At 56.9% G+C, this 16,120-nt stretch overlaps 1 protein-coding gene across 3 annotated transcripts; it reads right to left on the minus strand.

Annotated features, from left to right (window-relative positions):
* Positions 1–1,814: 1,814 nt before the first annotated feature.
* ADAMTSL4 (ADAMTS like 4) lies at positions 1,815–14,876 on the minus strand. 3 transcript variants are annotated; one of them, XM_046683186.1, is made up of 18 exons: positions 13,990–14,875; positions 11,442–11,553; positions 11,170–11,227; positions 10,537–10,892; positions 9,670–10,351; positions 9,303–9,405; positions 8,408–8,544; positions 7,894–8,098; positions 7,478–7,650; positions 7,216–7,327; positions 6,925–7,110; positions 6,615–6,744; positions 6,102–6,285; positions 5,589–5,765; positions 5,042–5,248; positions 4,759–4,938; positions 4,329–4,473; positions 1,815–4,177 (listed from the first exon to the last, which is right to left on the minus strand). In XM_046683186.1, exons 1-18 carry the CDS (start codon positions 14,624–14,626, stop codon positions 4,041–4,043), a joined length of 3,921 nt encoding a protein of 1,306 aa, XP_046539142.1. In that variant the 5' UTR covers positions 14,627–14,875; the 3' UTR covers positions 1,815–4,040. The 3 variants fall into 3 exon arrangements, with proteins under 3 accessions (XP_046539142.1, XP_046539141.1, XP_046539144.1); XM_046683185.1 differs by having other exon boundaries at positions 1,817–4,177; positions 6,081–6,285; positions 13,990–14,874; XM_046683188.1 differs by having other exon boundaries at positions 4,039–4,177; positions 4,329–4,549; positions 6,081–6,285; positions 13,990–14,876.
* Between the last annotated feature and the right edge of the window lie 1,244 nt (positions 14,877–16,120).

The raw sequence follows: 16,120 nt of genomic DNA on the forward strand, positions 1-16,120 counted from the left end.
CCTGGGACCTTCCTGACGTGGAACTCATGCCTCCTCCAACTACTGAGGTGCTTTCCCAGGCCACTCAAACACAGCTCTCTGGTGCCCACCAATAAATGCTCTGACCTGTCTGGTTCCTGGCCATCTCTGCACCTTCCCTTCAGCTGAAGTGGCTGATTGGTTCCCTAGGATCTGACTGCCATGGCTCATGCGTCCCTTGTGTTGGCCTAGTTTTGCACATGCTCCCCTCAAGACTTTTCCACCTTTAGACCTCAGCCCTGAAACTCCCCGCTGTAAAGTTTTCCCCAGTCTCCTGGGTCAAGGAGCCCAAACTCAGATTCAGGATTTGTGCTGTCTAGTTTGAGGTTAACCCAAACTGTTTATCTCTCTTGTTGACAGACTTACACTTAGGTACTTTCCTGAGACTACTTCCTGTAGAAGGTGCCTCCCACCCTTTAAAGCTGACACCTCTTCATCACCTGTCTGTGACAAATAAGCCCCCTCTTTGATTTCCACACCCGGCTGACTCCCAGCACCAGAGGTGGTGGATTTGAGGGATGTTGGTAGGAGAGAGAGGGAACGTAGGAATCCCCAGCCCCACCACACACACCCCCAGACTATAATCGCTAGTCTAGCATGATTCTTCATGGTTCAAGGAGAGGAAAGGTCTCCCTGATTCAGCTGACTCTGGTGGAGAAGGGTGTTAAACTAAAATGAAGTCTCTATTTGTAAAACTGGGGAGAAGGGGAAAGCTCTGGTTGGAGAGAACCTTGAGGGGAGCTTCTCCTTGCATTTTGTTCTTACTCTAATCCCTCTGCCCTCGTCCTGCCCTTGAGGTCTATCCAGATCCTCCGACCATAGCACTCCAGTAAAGGGCTCCTGAGAGAGGGTGTCTTAAGGCTGAGACGCTCATGCTGCGAGCCAGCGACTGGGTTCTCGTGCCCCGCTTCAGTCCTAGTTACCAGTGAGGCTGACTCATATCTGTATGAGTAGAGTATGGGTCTCCACAGACCCACCCCTGCAGCTGTGAACACCTGCTTGCAGGGAGGCCCTGGGGTTGGGGAAGTCTAGGAGGTAAATTTAGACTGAAGGCTGCAGCTTAATTGGGTGGGTAATTACCCTGGGGAAGCTGGGAGGGGGGAGGAATTCTGACCCAGCTGAACCGGGACCTCACAGGTTCACCCCTAAGTACACTGATAGAGAACCACAGTCCCTTCCCCCAGCACTCAAAATGAGGAGCCCTCAGCCTTTCACTGGCCTTCTGCATGCTTGATCTCTCTTGTGCATATCGAGATTGTTCCTATCGTCACCCCACCCCCACCTCAGTTCTCAGGGGTCCAGTTCCTCTGAGTCCTTCCCTAAACTCCCCTCAGTGCGCCAAACCTAGGGGCCCCTCCACCACATCTCCTTGGCCTTGGGTTGCAGCTTCCTCTCTCCCAAGACCTTCTAGATTGTTTCAGAGGTCAACAAAGAGGTGTCTGGCCACACTACCCCCCTCTAAGGGGCCAGGAAAAGGGATGGCTTGGGGTCAGGTTCCCCTTCCTGAAAATTTCCACATTGACCCCATACTGACTTCAGTGACCAGAGGAAAGACTCCTTAGGGGTAGCAGTGGCCCTAGCTTTAAAATGAGAGGGGAAAGGGGACAAATCCCCAGATGAAAGCCCACCTCCTTAGAAGTCAGAGGCTGGAGGCCATGAGGGAACTCGGGGGCTATCAGAAAGAGAAAGGCGGTGATGAAGCCTGAAGCGGGGCGGGGGGGGGGGGGGGGGGCTCTAAGAGGGGCTGTGGCTGCTTTCAACACCTGTGATTGGTTCTCAGGCTCAGGCCAAACGCCAGACCTGCCCAGCAACAGCCCTGTGAGGCTCTGTAAGAGAGAGGAGGAACTTGTTCGGGGAAGTCAGCTGAGTTGGGGCCACCGCCCAGCCAGCGAAGCTTCCAGGAATCGCTGGGGGAGGGCCTCCCTTGGTTTTAGGACTCCGCCTTCAGTTCTCAGTATCTACAGGGCTCACTCAGGTCCCACTTCCCTGGTTCCCCACATCTTTGATCCCCTAACAGGTTCACCAGAGAGAGGAACACACCTGACACCTCCCTCTAGGCCGGGCAGAGACAGGCTTTCCTTGAACCCCCTTTCCCTGCTCCTCGCCCTGGGCTAAAGTCAGTTTCATTTTCCTTTCCTCCATTCCCTTTGCCTCCTTCCTCAACCGCCCTCCTCCCAAGGTGTTGTCCAAAGTCTTCCTTCTCAGCCACTTCCAACCCAGGGAAAGCCTGAGCAAGAGGATGACATGAGGGAGCTGCTAGAGAGAGAAGTCCTGCCTTCTCAGGCAAGGCTGGCGTCTTTCACAGGGTCCGGGTGTGCTCAGGAAATAGTAGTCACTCAGTTCAACTGTTTCTGCCGGCCTTTATTAATGGTCTTCCTCAGCCATACTTGTGGAGGGGCAGGGATCGGGGGAGGAAAGCTTCCAACGGGGAGAGGAGTCTGGTTCTGTTGAAGTGCCCCCCTTCCTAGGCTGAGGGACCCCTAGGAAGTGTGGCTTCCAGAAGTGGAGACCTGGATTCAGACCTCAGAATTGTAGGGGTCAGGGAGAGGATGTGTATTATGGAAAAGACTGCTGGCTCTCACACCACCTCTAGCAAGCTATTTACCTTGAGATGAAACGGGTGGGGGAGGGAGGAGACTAGGGTGAGGCATCTCTGAAGAATGTGTCTTTGGCAGGACATCCTGTACTGCCATGGCTCCTCCTGCAACTACGCCCTCCCAAGTCCCGGAGAGCCAGGCAAGGCTCCGCCTCCTCCAGCCATTACTGCTGAGGGAAGGAGGGGCCGGAAATCACTTCCTTTCCCCTCACCCAGTGAAAAGCAATAAACCAAGAGCTTAATAAGGAAATGGATAATAACAGAAAGGATGGGGGAGGCAGGAAGGCAGGGGGAAAGAAGGGAACAGGAAAAAAAACCCTTGAAAAGCCAGCTGCCATTCAGCTCGGCTACAAATTAAAAGAAGTGCTGCTAGATTCCAAGAGTCTTTACAGAAAGACTCAGCCTACCAAGAAACCCACCAGAGACTACGCAGTTTTTTCCTCACCTCTGGACCCAAGCTCTCAACTCCATACCTAAGCTGGGAGAAGTGGTGACCTCTAGTGGTCAGTGCCCAACCTGCAGGGCCAGGATCCTGTCGCTCTGACCAAGGCAGTGACTGGGGCTCACTCATTCCCTTTTCTGGACCCAAACTCTCCCCGCCTGGGCTCTAAGTGCTGGGCCCCTTCCCACCCTTCATTCTGACCTCACACTGCTTGCTTAGGTGGCCCGTATGGCTGGGTTCCCATGAGGACAATAAAGAGCCTGTTTCTCATTTGTCATAATCATCTTTAATAAAAAATAAATTAGTTCTGGGGTGGGAACCATTTTAGGAGGTGGGGAGCGGAAGCAGGGGCAAGGGTGTCTTATTCTAACCTTTCTCTTTTCCTTCCCCTGCCCAGCTGGTCCCTGCTCTGGGGAGGCAGTCTCTCTTCCTGGGGTGACCCCCATCCCTAGCTAATTGAGAGAGGTAGGGACAGAGAGACTAGGTAAGGGGAGAAGGGGTCAGAGGACAAAAGGGTGGTTTCGAAGATATGAGGCCTGAACATGAGAAATGAGGTTTAGGGCACAATGTTGGAACTGATGGAGAAGCCAGTTGCTAAGCAGTTCAGATTACTAAGGAGCTGTAAACTTGCTTTCCTCTCAGCCTTGAAAAGTCTCAGGGACACAGGCATTGTCCCCTCCCCATTCCTTCTCAGTCTAACTTCTTTTTGAGAAGTGATACACACCTATGAGTGCACACACATCCATGCAGGCCCAGAAACACATTTGGGCGCACATGTGCACACACACCATCACACCACCACACAGACCCAACCACCGATCTTGATAGTCACTGTAAGTCATCTTGCCACCTTTAACCACCCTGGGGGACATCTCTGGTGAGACTAGGACAGGCTGAAGAGCCAGAGGGTACAGAGTGAGCTGATTGATGAGTGACTGATGGGAGCATGAGAAAACCATGAGGAGAGGGTCTTCCGGACCCATTTCAGGCGGGCTCCGGGGGAGACCGCTCCAGGACATGGGCACAAGAGCGGCAACAGGTGGCTGTGTAGTAGGGATAGACGCAGAGCCGGGCCTGTACCACCAGGGGGCAATGTGGAGAGCTGTCCTTGCATTGATCATCTGGGGACAGAGGAGGCCAGTGGGCACAAGATGGTCACCAAGATCCATCCCTCTGGAGGTGTGCTGCCCACTCTCACTGGTCTTTTCTCATCTCCACCCACACTTCAGCTAACTCCACTCTATTTGGGGTTGGGGAGAAGGAGCTCTTTACCAGGGCGCTGGCTGCAGGGTTGGCTGTTACAGGGTCGTTTCCTGGAGGGCCGCAGGTGAGCAGGGCATCGGATGCTGAGGGTCTGGTTGGCAGTCAGGCACTGGACCTCCCTTGTCTGAATGCCCCCCTGGCAGGAACGAGAACACTGGGGAGACCCCGGCTATCATATCAGACCTCTGCTGTGCATCAGGCTCCTCCTGAACCCCAGGCCTCCTCCATCTCTGAAAGGAGTGTGTGTGGGTGGGGTACGTTCCTGGAGCATTATGAAATCCCACATGGAGAGGGACCACCTGTCCTCCAAGTCTACAGGAAGTGGGACAATGTTAAACCGCAGCTGGCCTTATCCTGGGGCACAGAAGGAGGCAGAGGGAGAGGAGCCTCCCCTTCCCTGACGTCCACGCTGAGCAGGGCAAGGGAGCCAGGCACTCACCGGACTCCAGGTTGTAGAAAACCATCGGTCCTGGCAGTCCTGCCCCTGACAGGGCTGCAGGGCGGGGGGCCTGGGCAGGTGGGCACAGTTGCTAGGAGATGTCACATTGAACTCAGTCCCCAGTTTGGACACACAGATGATGTCTCTACGCTGTGTGCCAGAGCCACATTCTGAGGAGCACTGATGTAGGGAAGGGCAGGGTATGTAAGGGGGAGAACAGGGATCTCCCAATGCCCACATGGAACCCCACTGACAGGCACCCCCTCCCCGGCTCGTAGCTGACCTCAGTCCAGGGCCCCGTGTACCAGCACCATGTCATCTCACAGGGCCTCAAGCTGCAGGCACGCATGTCAGGGGGGCGGCTCCCTGGTGCACAGCTTTGCTCACTGGTTCCTGTTCCTGTTTCCTCCTGGCCCACTCCATGGGCCTCCCCACTCCCGAGGCAGACCACAGAACGTCGCTGGATTCCTGTCCCACACTCAGCTGAACACTGTTAGGAAGCAGAGCAGGCTGTGTGATGGGAGGCAGCTGATGATGAACAGGGGAAGAGCAGGGGGCTGAGGACAGGCGCATCATGGTTCCTGACCCCAGGAGTGAGGGAATGCCCCCAGGGGTACCAGCCAGATAAGGGGAAACTTTGCCTGGGCTCCAGGACCCTAATGTAAGTTTTTCTCACTTATCTCTGAGTTCCCAGCATCAGCAGTGTCTTCCACACAGTAGGTGCTTCCTCAATAAATGTTTACTCAGCTGTGCTGGGAAGGCTCTGAGAGGGTGTCCTGGGTGTGGAGCACCAGGGATGTGGGACTTAGCGAAGGGGGTGTGGGGCCTACCTTGGAGCTCCAGTCACTGTGGAACCAGGCCGTGGTACAGGGCCCCATGTCACAGGCCTCTCTGTTGGGGGGCCGCGGGGGGCCTGAAGCACACTCCCGCTCACTCACTTCATCACCGTTGTTTCCAACACAGCGAACTTGCCGGCTCCTCTGGCCACGCCCGCACCGCACAGAGCACTGAGGGGATGAGGGGGATCCAAGGAGTGGGTTTCCCAGGTTTCCTTGCCAGCCTCCATGGCTTTTGAACCAGATCTGCCTTTGATCCCTAGCTCAGGAGTTACATGGTTTTGTGGCTCGAGGAGCAGGCTGAGCCTGGTGCTCTGGGCCCCCCACCCCTGTTCAGTCTCTTATCTGACTGATAGATTGGGGGTCCATGTGAGATCTTGTTATAAAGTTTCTGCTGATTAAAAAGAAGTTGGAAAAAAGCTGACTGGTACCTACTCCTCTAGGATCCTTCCCCCTCCAAGAGACTCCTTGCCTAGTCCCACTCACCTGGCTCCAGGGGGAACGAACCTCCCAGTGGCCACAGAGGCGCAGCTGACAGGGCTGGGTAATGTTGGGCCGGGGGAGATGTCCACAGCGCTCTGGAGGCACTGGGGAGCCACCCCCACCAAACTCTTGCCGGCAGCGCAGCTGGCGGTGCTGGGTGCCAGGGCCACAGGAGCGGCTGCAGGACGTCCACTCGCCAGCCTCCCAGCTGTGGGCATGGGCAGGGCGGGAGGAGACAGAGACACAGATGGCAAAAAAAGAGATGTGTGGGGCTGCCATGTTCAGGGAGAGGGACGACTGACTCGGGGTGGGGACCCCTCAGAGGAGAGGGGGCATATTTAGTGTTTGGAGCCTGGGTTTCCTCGTGGAGCTCAGGCTGCCAGGGTTTTCTTGCTGTCTATGGAATGTCGGCCTTTCTAATGGAATTCTGTCTCTCTGCAGCTAGGACATCTTGTGCTGAGTGCACAGTCCAGGTGAGATCCTACGGGCAGCCCAGGGCAACTGAGGATCCTAACACTCCCTGTGGGTCATACTCACTATGGGGGGCATGGGGGACCATGGCAGGGTTCTAGGGAGGCTGGGGGCCTGGCGCCCAAGGCACAGCTGCGTTCATCCAGTTCCTCTCCTGACTCACGAGAAATGCAGAGGAAGACAGGGCGCCAAACACCTGAAGGTAGGGAGAGGGAAGCCAGGGGAGGCGGGATGGTGAGTGTGGTCCAAGGCACTGGAGTCTGACTGGCACAGAGTCGAGGTGTGCACCCATGATCCCGGATATGAGATCAGGAGCGCCAAGCTGGGGATTTGGGCTAAAGGTGCCAGGCATACAGACTGGTGCATGAAGTCTCACCTTTTCCACAGGATGCGGAGCACTCAGAGTGCCCCACTCGTTTCCAGTATCCAGTTGGAGACCCCAGGGGAGTCCTGGGGTGGGGTGGGGCAGGCATCTGGGGGATCCGCACCTGACGCTGGAGGGTGCCCGGGGTGCGGGCAGGGCGGGGTGCTGAAGCTGGTGGGGGCTCTACTCTTAACATCTCTGTGCAGGGAAAGTGGAGTAAGCAAATCAGATGCAGCCCCACGGCCTCGGAGCTCCCCGGTTCAGCCTCTCCCCTCCTTCTAGGTCTAGGGATTGAGGTCTCACCAGGCTGCAGTTGGGGGATACGGGGCTCTGGGGTGGGGTTCTCAGGGTTTGGAGGAGGTGAAGAGATGACATACTGATAAAAAACACCTGGGTTTTCCTCCTGAAAGATCATCTGGGGAGAAAAAGAGATGATAGTGAATGTTTGGGGATGTGAGGGGGGCATACCACCAGCCTTCTCCCCCATCTTGAGACCCCCAGCTTTGCCCTCAGAGGGAAAGGCTTGCCTCCCCAGCAGCCCAGCTTCCCCAGGCTCCAAGCTCACATAGACATCCACAGGCTGGGTTGTGGGGCCCTCGGCTGACAGACTCTCCCCGGTGCCCTCCTCTCGAGGAGGACGGTTGTACCGGAAGATAGTCCCACCGGCCGTGTAGGACCCAGGGGGATCCACAGCCCAGTTTCCGTTGATGATGGACCGGCCCCCAGGGCCTCGAAGTGCTGCAGGTGAGAGAGCAGGACACGAGGTTAGTCAGACTGTCCTCCTCTCCCGCCACTTCCCGAAACACACGGAGCCCCACACACGCCACCTTCTCTCAGCTTCCTCGCCGCCTCCCCAAGGCGGGGAGCCCCTGACACTCCCTGCTTGGCTTCTGTACTGCGCTGAATGCGGATGTGGAGGGCAGAACCAAGCGACCAGGAATGGAAGGGAGACCCAAGACGCAGGGGATCCAGGGGGCTCACCCAGGTAGTTGGAGCTGGGCCGGAGCTGGGCAATCTGGAGGCGGGAAGCTCCAGCAGGAATCAACAAGATCTTCTGATAGCCCAGAGGGCCCCCCCGGTTAGTGAGGTTCCCCGAGACGAGGCGACAGGTAGAATCATCACCCCCACAGACTCCACAGCCATCTCGACGCCTGCCAGAGCCGAGGATCCCATCGCAGCCGGGGCTCTGGGGGAAGGTGGGGTGGGGGGAGCTGCTCGAGGCCAGGCACCACCTCACACCCCAGCCTGGTCCTCTTGGGACCCTGTACTACAAGTGAGAATGTGTTTCTTTGTCAGCCCCCCATCCCCAGCTGGCCTCAGGGACACTTGGATGTGCCTGAGGGGATCCCTTCAGTTCACCTCCTGGCTCTGCTCAGTTCAGCCTCGCAGGTGAGAACTTTCCTCTTTGCAAACTTAGTCTGGTGTTTTCTTGTGATGATGAAAGAGGAGACTCTGTGTGCGTGTGTGCAAGTGTGCGCACACCATCCTCCCTCACCAGGCAGCGTCCAGCCACACAGATGTCTAGGGCTCCGGGCTGACACAGGGTCCCATCCTGGACCTTTTCGGTGTGACGGACATAGAAGCGGAAGCCACGGGGGCGGCAGTTCAGTTCACAGCGTTGGGAGCCCTGGACTAAGAGGCAGGGTGGAAGGGTAGTTAGCTAGGGTCCCTGCTAGGAGGTTAACTGGGAAAGACCCCAGGGTCCTGACGGCAGCTTGGCTTATATTAGCTAAGGGGCATCCTGAGGTTGCCCAGGTCACTGTGATAAAGGGAACATGACAATTCCATACTCTAAAAGGTTGGTTTGAGGGTCACACAAAAGTTGAGTAGGGTCAACTGAGGTCACTGAGACCAGCAAAGGGGTTGTGAACTCTGAGAAAGGAGAGAGACTTGAAACCATGTGTGAGTTCAGAGCTCGTGAGTGGCTGTCCTGGTATCAAGTTGACACAGGCCTAAAATCAGGTGGATGGGAACTTGGGAGCGAGTGATGTAACATCACTCAGACCCATGGCACACCCCACCCTGCTGTCACCACTGGACAGGATCTCTCTGACTGTGCCCCTCGGTCACGTCCACACCACCTCCTGGGATGGACTTCCTCCCAGAAGAAGCCAGCCAAAGGGCACCTACGGACACCTCCCTCTCCCAGCCTGACCCTCTCCTTACCACCCACCACCATCTGACAGCTGAGGCCCTGTCTGAAACTCCCTCCCCCTTGCCAGGCCTGTGCTCGCTCTTCACCTCAACCCTGGGAAATAAGAAACAAAATATGACACAGAGACTACAAATTCTTCCCTACAGAGGAGAAACGGAGGGGCTGGGTGTCTCCCTCTCCCCATCATCCCCCAATCTTAAGCCCCCTTGTCCAGGGAGTGGGCTAGAAACCTCACCTTCTGTGAAGGGCTCCCATTGGTAGAGCTGGCCCATGAACTCCTGCGAGTCAAAGGCTGCACACTGCAGGGCCCGGGGGTCTGGCTGCTCAGGGGGGCAGGGCTGAGGTGGGGGGATACAGAGGAGTCAAAGCTGGGGAGGAAAACGGGGGTGTAGGTCAGGGCTGGATTTGGGGGGGTAGGAGGGAAGGTCAGATCTATGGACGAGCTCCAAGGCCCCTACCCTGAGGAGGTCAGATGCCAAGGCCCTTCTCCCTCAAGTCCAGATCTGACAAGCTGAGGACCCAGACTCAAGGTCAGGGAAGGAGAATTGGAAGCTGGGGTGGGGGGCGGGGGCGCGGGAGAGATGGTCCAAGGAAGAACTCACCACTTGGATGCAGGCTCTCAGCTGCTCACTCTCCCCAGAACATCTTGGAACAAGGCTACTGGGAGCAAAGAGGCTCCAGAGGGAGCTGGAATGGGGGCCAGCACTCAGCAGAGGCAACCAGCCAGCTGGGTGGTGCGGGGCAGGCTCTGTGAGGGACCTGTGAAGATGCCCCCCAGGTCTCCAGTGCTCCCGGCTCTGCTGGCCTCGGCCCCAAGGGACAGAAAGGAAAGGATTAGGGTATCTCTCTGTCACCCGGGGGCTGGCCCAACCCTGGGAACTCGGCATTCCCGGCTGAGGGGACACATGGAAGGAGCTACTTTCTCCTGGGGAAAAGATGGATGAGGGAGGCTCTGTGCCGGAGGCCTGGGCTCTGGGGTGGGGCCATGTGGGGTCAGGCCTGGTTCTAGATGGCACCTCTGTCTGAGCCATTTCGGGGCTTTGGGGTTCTGCTGGCAGGGATGGGGTGTGGGCAGACAGTTCTGTACGAGGGAGCTGAGTTTGAGGGGTGTGGTTGGCAGAGGATGGCTCTGCTCTTGGAGTCAGGGATGGAAGATCTGAGGCCTGGGAGAGCTCAGATCTGGGTGACCTCCGGGGGTGCCTGCGGTTCCGATGGAGCGGCAAAGCAAAGGGCACTCTGCCATAACCAAACATTCCTGGCTTGATGGGGTCTCGAACCCGGGACCTGAGAAGGTGTTGCAGACATGGAGTCACAGCTCTGGCGTTTCGGCTCCTGCCTCCCCAGCCCACTTCCTCGCACAGAAGGTAGGCCTCCCTAAGTCATCATGTACGCTTTCCTCCCCTTTCCTTCATCCAAAGCCCCACCCCTTGCCCAAGGCCCACCCCTTCCGTCAAAGCCCCATTCCTCACCTCCTGGCTCCTTGAATCTCCTGGGCCTCCTCTCTCCCTAACTGAGAAACAGGACCTCCAAGTGGGCCACTTGTTCCCCGAGGCTGTGGCCTGTACAGGGGGAGGGTTGCTCTGGAAGTCTGGGGTCTGGGGCCCTGACCCCCAGGGAGCAGGGCTTCTGGATGTCTTGGGGGCCGGGGTGGGAGGGGCAGGCCCTGGTGGAGTTGATCTGTAGGGAGCTGACATGTCCGGATCCTGCGCTGCACCCCCACCCCACAGGGCTGAGAGCAAGAGGCCCACTGGTCCCAAGGACCCCAGACGCCCTCAGGGCCTTGGCTCTCCTCAGGGGCTGTCTGAAGAGAGTGTCCAGATAACACCTATGTAGACAAAAAGGTCAGAGAAAATTAGAAGGACTTTCGAGTATCTAGTCCAAGGCTGGGGGCATGGAGCGGTTGTTACTGGCCTAAGGTTCAGTAGCAGAGGTGAAACTTGATGTTATCTGACAGGGAGTTAGGGAGTTGAGGGGCAGGGAGCGCTGGGAGGGCCAAGTGTGTGAGAGAGAGGCCGTGGCTCATCAGAGGCTGCGGCAAATGGAGAAGGGGGATGGGAGATGGAGGGAGATGGAAGGATCACAGCCTCTCGTCCCTGGCTCACCTCCTGATCCAGGCAGAGTTGAGGGAGGGACAGAAGCAGCATCAGATACAACCCGGGCCTGCAAACCAAAGGCAGGAGTGGGGATGTCACATGGGAACCAGAGGAGGTATTATGACACCACCCCTCACCCCCAGCAGGCTCCCCACATCCTGATGACAACTTCTCAGAAAGCAGAAGTTACTCATCACTTCCCCCAGCCCCTCCCAGTGACCTTTCCCTCACTTCCAGGGACAGAGCTATCCTTCCCCCTCCGCCACAGCCCCACCTCTTACCTGCCTGCCCAATTCTCCATCACTCCTCCCTTGATGGCCCTGGGGCAAAGGAGGAGGGGACCGGAAGCCAACACGCCACTACTCAGGCATCTGGGCATGGAGGGGGTGATCTCTGCAGGGACAGAAGCCTAGTGGTCACCTCTCCAGTCTCCAGAAAGCTGGAGGTTGGGAGGGATGACTCCTCAGAAGGACATCTCAGAGTGAGGATGGAGTGGTGAGGATGAGGGGATGGAAGACTGGTCCACCCCTCTAAAGTCCTAAGGGTGAGGGGGAGAAGGAAGGCTGCCCTTGTCCGTCTGCTGAGGCTGGAGGGTGGGGGACCTCAGCCTCCCAACTCAGGCTCCAGTCCCCTCCCTTCAGTTTAGGAACTTCTCAGCTCCTGCGTGGTCCCAACTAGGAACTGTCTGTAGGCCAGCTCAAGCTTTCATCTGACTCCTCCTCTTGCCCTCCCAGAGGTCCCGGAAAGTTGAAGGGGGAGGCTGGGGTGACGACATGCCAGACACGCCCCCTGAGGAGTTAACAAGGAGCCCCTTGGGCTTTCCGTTCTCTACCTGTTCCCAGTTTTTTCTTCTCTTCTTAGCTAAGCTCCTTCTGGAACATTCAGGCACATCTCTGCCTGCCCCAAACCCTTTTAGCCAAGGGATAAACTAAGTGAGCTGATGGTTTAATCTCTAGAGAAGCAGGTGATTTTCCCACTGCGACTTAACTTCTCTCTAGGGGCCAGCATCCAGCACTGGTTCAATGAGGGCTTATCTCAGGCATGACTTTGATGGGTTGGGGCAACCTGGGAAGCAGAGATGCAGCTAGAGCTGCCCATCGTGGGTCCCCAGGAAGTCCATCCTGAAGTCTAGCTTTGATCATCGGGGAAGTGGAGCTTGGAACCTTAGCCTGGTCTCAAAGCCTGACTCTCCCCACTGCTCTCCCTTGCCCTCCAGCCCCTTCCTGCTCACTATAAGCCCTTCCCACTCCCACCCTTCATCCCACTCTTAGTTCTGCTTTCCAGGAAAAAAAAAAAAATGTTTCTGTTGGATCTGAAAGGCACCCGGGAGAGGAATCCAAGGAGCTAATGCGGAGGTGGGCCAGCTCAGGGGCAGGAGAAATGACAGAGGGAAGGGCAGGAATGTGCTTGGGGGCAGCAACCCTCAGCCCCACTCCCCTACCGAGACCCTGGGACTTGGGAATTTGAGGGAGCGATCACAGTGGTTGAGCCTGAGCCCGCAGGGTCACCTCAGCTGCTTGGGGTTGGGAAGGGGGCTGATGACGGCTGCTCCTTCCCCTCGCTGGGCTGTCCACTGAGGTCAGCAACCCTGCCCTGTTGCGGGGTGGGGCTCCAGAGAAGGGTCAACCTTCCACCCAAACCTTCAGCTCTCTGCCTGACTCTGTTATTTGGGGTTGAAGGGAAACAGAGACGGGGGTGACGGTTACTGTCTGACCCGTCTCTGCAGCCAGGTCCTCCCTCCACTCCCTCTCCGCCTCTGCTTCTCTCTGCTACCTCAGGTCTGTATCTTGCTGTCTCTCCTATGGGTCTACGCAGTACACATAATCCCAGCCTGAGCTGGGTTTGGCTTTGGCAATTCCCTGGAGAAGTGAGGGTTGGCGGGTGGGGGTGACGTGAGCTCCTGGGGCCGGGGCCAGGCCTGGCTCCCTCTCTGGAAAAGTCCCACCCGCCCCCCTGCACAGCTAGGCAGGGGGCCGACACCCCCTCCACTGCGGAAACAGACACACGTTTGTGCTTTCACCCCTTTTCATGTCCCTCATCTGGTGTGTCTCACTGCCCGGGGTGAGGAAAGGAGAGAGGAGAGATCAGAAGTGGTTACTCTGGTGCCAGGCTGGACACTGGTCTAGACAGACCTGGGCTCCTCCTGGCCAGACCTCCACTCTGGCCAGTGCAGATCAAGGAGGAGACCTGGGCAGGGCTCACCCCTTCTCCCCGCCCCCCCCTCCCCCGACCTCCTTCTGGGAAATGGGTCGCTGCCGCAAGGGAGGGAGCTGGACAGCATGTTTCAGGGCTGGCGTGGAGTCCCTGCCTGTGTCAGAACGCCTTGTTCCTCGTTGTGCGCTCCACTCCTGGGTCCTGGAGGACCATCCCGACAGGTGCCCTTCCTTTCTAGTCATCAGTCTGAGCTAGATCAAGGGCACCCACCTGCATCCCTCCCAGCGTCCCCGTCCCCAACTCCAGGACTGAAGGGGGTGCCGGCGGCACACATGCTCAAGGAACACCCTCCTAGAGGAGAGCAGGAGGCGCGTGCAGGGAGGTCCTGGCTAATATGTTTTCCAACTTTTACGATGTGATTTAGTAGGAATTTTGGCTGATTCTCCGCCCGGGTGATGGGGCCAGAGTTCCACGGAATCAGAGCCCCCTCCCCAGGAATGCGACCCCAGGGACTGGAAGATCTTCCGAGGCTGTACGAGCTGGGACCGGGGTCGTGGCTGGGGCCCGACAGCGGGGCACAGGGAGCGGGGGCGGCGCGGGCGCGCGGGGCGGGTGGTCTGACGGGGCCGAGGAGAGAGGGCGGCCGGGGCCGGGGGTCCCAGGGAGGGTCTGTACCTTCTCTGCGCAGCCCCGGCGGCCCGTTTACCCTCCTGCGCCCGGGCGCTCTCTCGAGGCAGCCTCGCTCCGCGGCGGCCACTACAGCCCCTGAGCCGGGCTCCGGACACTGCCGCCTCGGCCCGGCTCCGCCCGGCGCCCCGCCCCCGCCCCGCCCGCCACGCGCGCTGCCCGCGCCCCTCGGCGGCCCCCGGGGGCGGCCCACCCCAACTCCTGCTGCCGGGGCCACCCACCCCGGGGCTGCGGGCCTGGCCGTCCCTGCGTGCCGGGCGCCCGCCGACGGCTCGAGGGGCGAAGCCGAGGCGGTGCCAGCCCGGTCCGGAGGCAGCCGTCGCTCCCGGGCACTGTCCCTGGGCCGGCGCGCGGCCCGACCGGTGCTGGGGACTCCGGGACCCCAGCCCGCGGACCGGCTCGGAGGGGGCGGGGCGGCGCCGGGACCGAGCGGCGGGGGCGCGCCCCGGCCGGGATGGTCCCGCCCGACCCCGGATCCGCGGCGCTCGAGGCCCTCTCCTCCGCGCAGCCTCTGGTGCAAGCCAGACATCCCTGCCTCTCCTAAGCTGGACTGTGAGCCGCGTGGTTCTGACTGCGCCGGGACCAATGTGAGCCTCGGTTTCTTCATCCATAAAATTGTACACATGGAGCGTAGCGAAAGGAATGCGCTGACTTAGGAGTCGGACGGTCTGGATTTGCATCTCAGTTCAAGTACTTGCCAGCTCTGTGCCCTTGGATGAATACTTTGACCTTTCTGTGCTGCAGTTTCCTCATCTGTAAAATGGGGCTAATCAGATGTACATGTTGGCTTTGGAGATATGTCTCTCTATTCATTTCTATCTGAAAAAATGCACCTCAAACTCGGAATTAGTGGCGACGCCTGGGGAGAAGGGAGGGGTTGGGGGAGGGCAAAAACAGGCTTTTGCCTTTTACTCTGTATGCTTACGTGTTGTTTGAATTTTTAATCAAAAGAGTTATCTGTGCTATCAGTTATGTTAAAAAATAATATCTATAAAATGGCTGACAGAGTAGATAATAAATGGTCACTACTATTTTTAAGGTTTTATTTGCCATTTACTCATGAACCACAGTCGTGTATTGTTGGATCTACTCGATATTTTATTTCTTTTGTGTGTGTGAGGAAGATTGGCCCTGAGCTAACATCCGTGCCCAGATTCCTTTCCTCTGTATATTGGAGGCCTGCCACCCCATGGCTTGATGAGCAGTGGGTAGCTCCGCACCTGGGACAGGCGGTCCCAGGCGGCTGAAGCGGAGCCGGCAAACCTGATCACTACGCCCAGGCCCAGCCCCTCTATTCAGTATTTTAAAGCTTTTGGGGGTTTTTTTTTTTTCCAGTAATTTGTTAATATTTTAACACCAGGGTGTTTTATGTTTTCTCTTGAAAACCAAAAACACAGAAGTAGAAACTCTGGTAGCAGTGTTCTGCATGCCCCCAGAACAGCAGGTCTCAGATGCTGCCACCTATTTCTTGAGCACTTTTTGCACTTGGTGCTGGGGGCACGGTTAGAAGACAGTCTCGGGCCTCAAGGAATTGGGTCTAGTTGGAGACAGCCAGCCATGGGAGGTAAGTATTGGGCTCAACAGAAGCAACCGTTATCTCTAAGAGATGAGGGAAGTGAAAATATAAATGCTTTTGAAACATAAGAATTGTATCCTCATTTGAAGTTTAATATGCATATTTTGTTTTCTCAAATCCCTAAGTTCTTTCAAGACAAGGACTATTTATACTACTTTGTATCACCTATATTTTTTCTTTTTTTTTAATTTTAAAAAATTGTTTATCTATCCAGAGAGCTTGAAGTCAGCAATTCCAAAAGTCCTATGCACCCCAATGTTCATTGCAGCACTGTTTACAATAGCCAAGGTGTGGAAGCAACCTAAGTGCCCATCAACAGATGATTGGATAAAGAAGATGCAGCATATATATACAAGGGAATACTACTCAACCATAAAAAAGAACAAAATCGTCCCATTTGCAACAACATGGATGGACCTTGAGGGAATTATGTTAAGTGAAATAAGCCAGATAGAAAAGGACAATCTCTGTATGACTCCACTCATATGAGGAATTTAAACCTGTGGACAAAGAGAACAGATTAGTGGCTACCAGGGGAAAGGT

This window comes from Equus quagga, chromosome 13, assembly GCF_021613505.1.
Source record: "Equus quagga isolate Etosha38 chromosome 13, UCLA_HA_Equagga_1.0, whole genome shotgun sequence".
Taxonomy (NCBI): domain Eukaryota; kingdom Metazoa; phylum Chordata; class Mammalia; order Perissodactyla; family Equidae; genus Equus; species Equus quagga.

Coding starts and splice junctions, on each gene's coding strand:
- ADAMTSL4 (XM_046683185.1), bottom strand. CDS start 14,626: ATGTGTACAATTTTATGGATGAAGAAACCGAGGCTCACATTGGTCCCG. Junction 9,406..9,669: donor TGAGAGCCTGCATCCAAGTG/GTGAGTTCTTCC, acceptor CCCCCACCTCAG/CCCTGCCCCCCTGAGCAGCC. Junction 6,745..6,924: donor CTCCGCATCCTGTGGAAAAG/GTGAGACTTCAT, acceptor CCCTACCTTCAG/GTGTTTGGCGCCCTGTCTTC.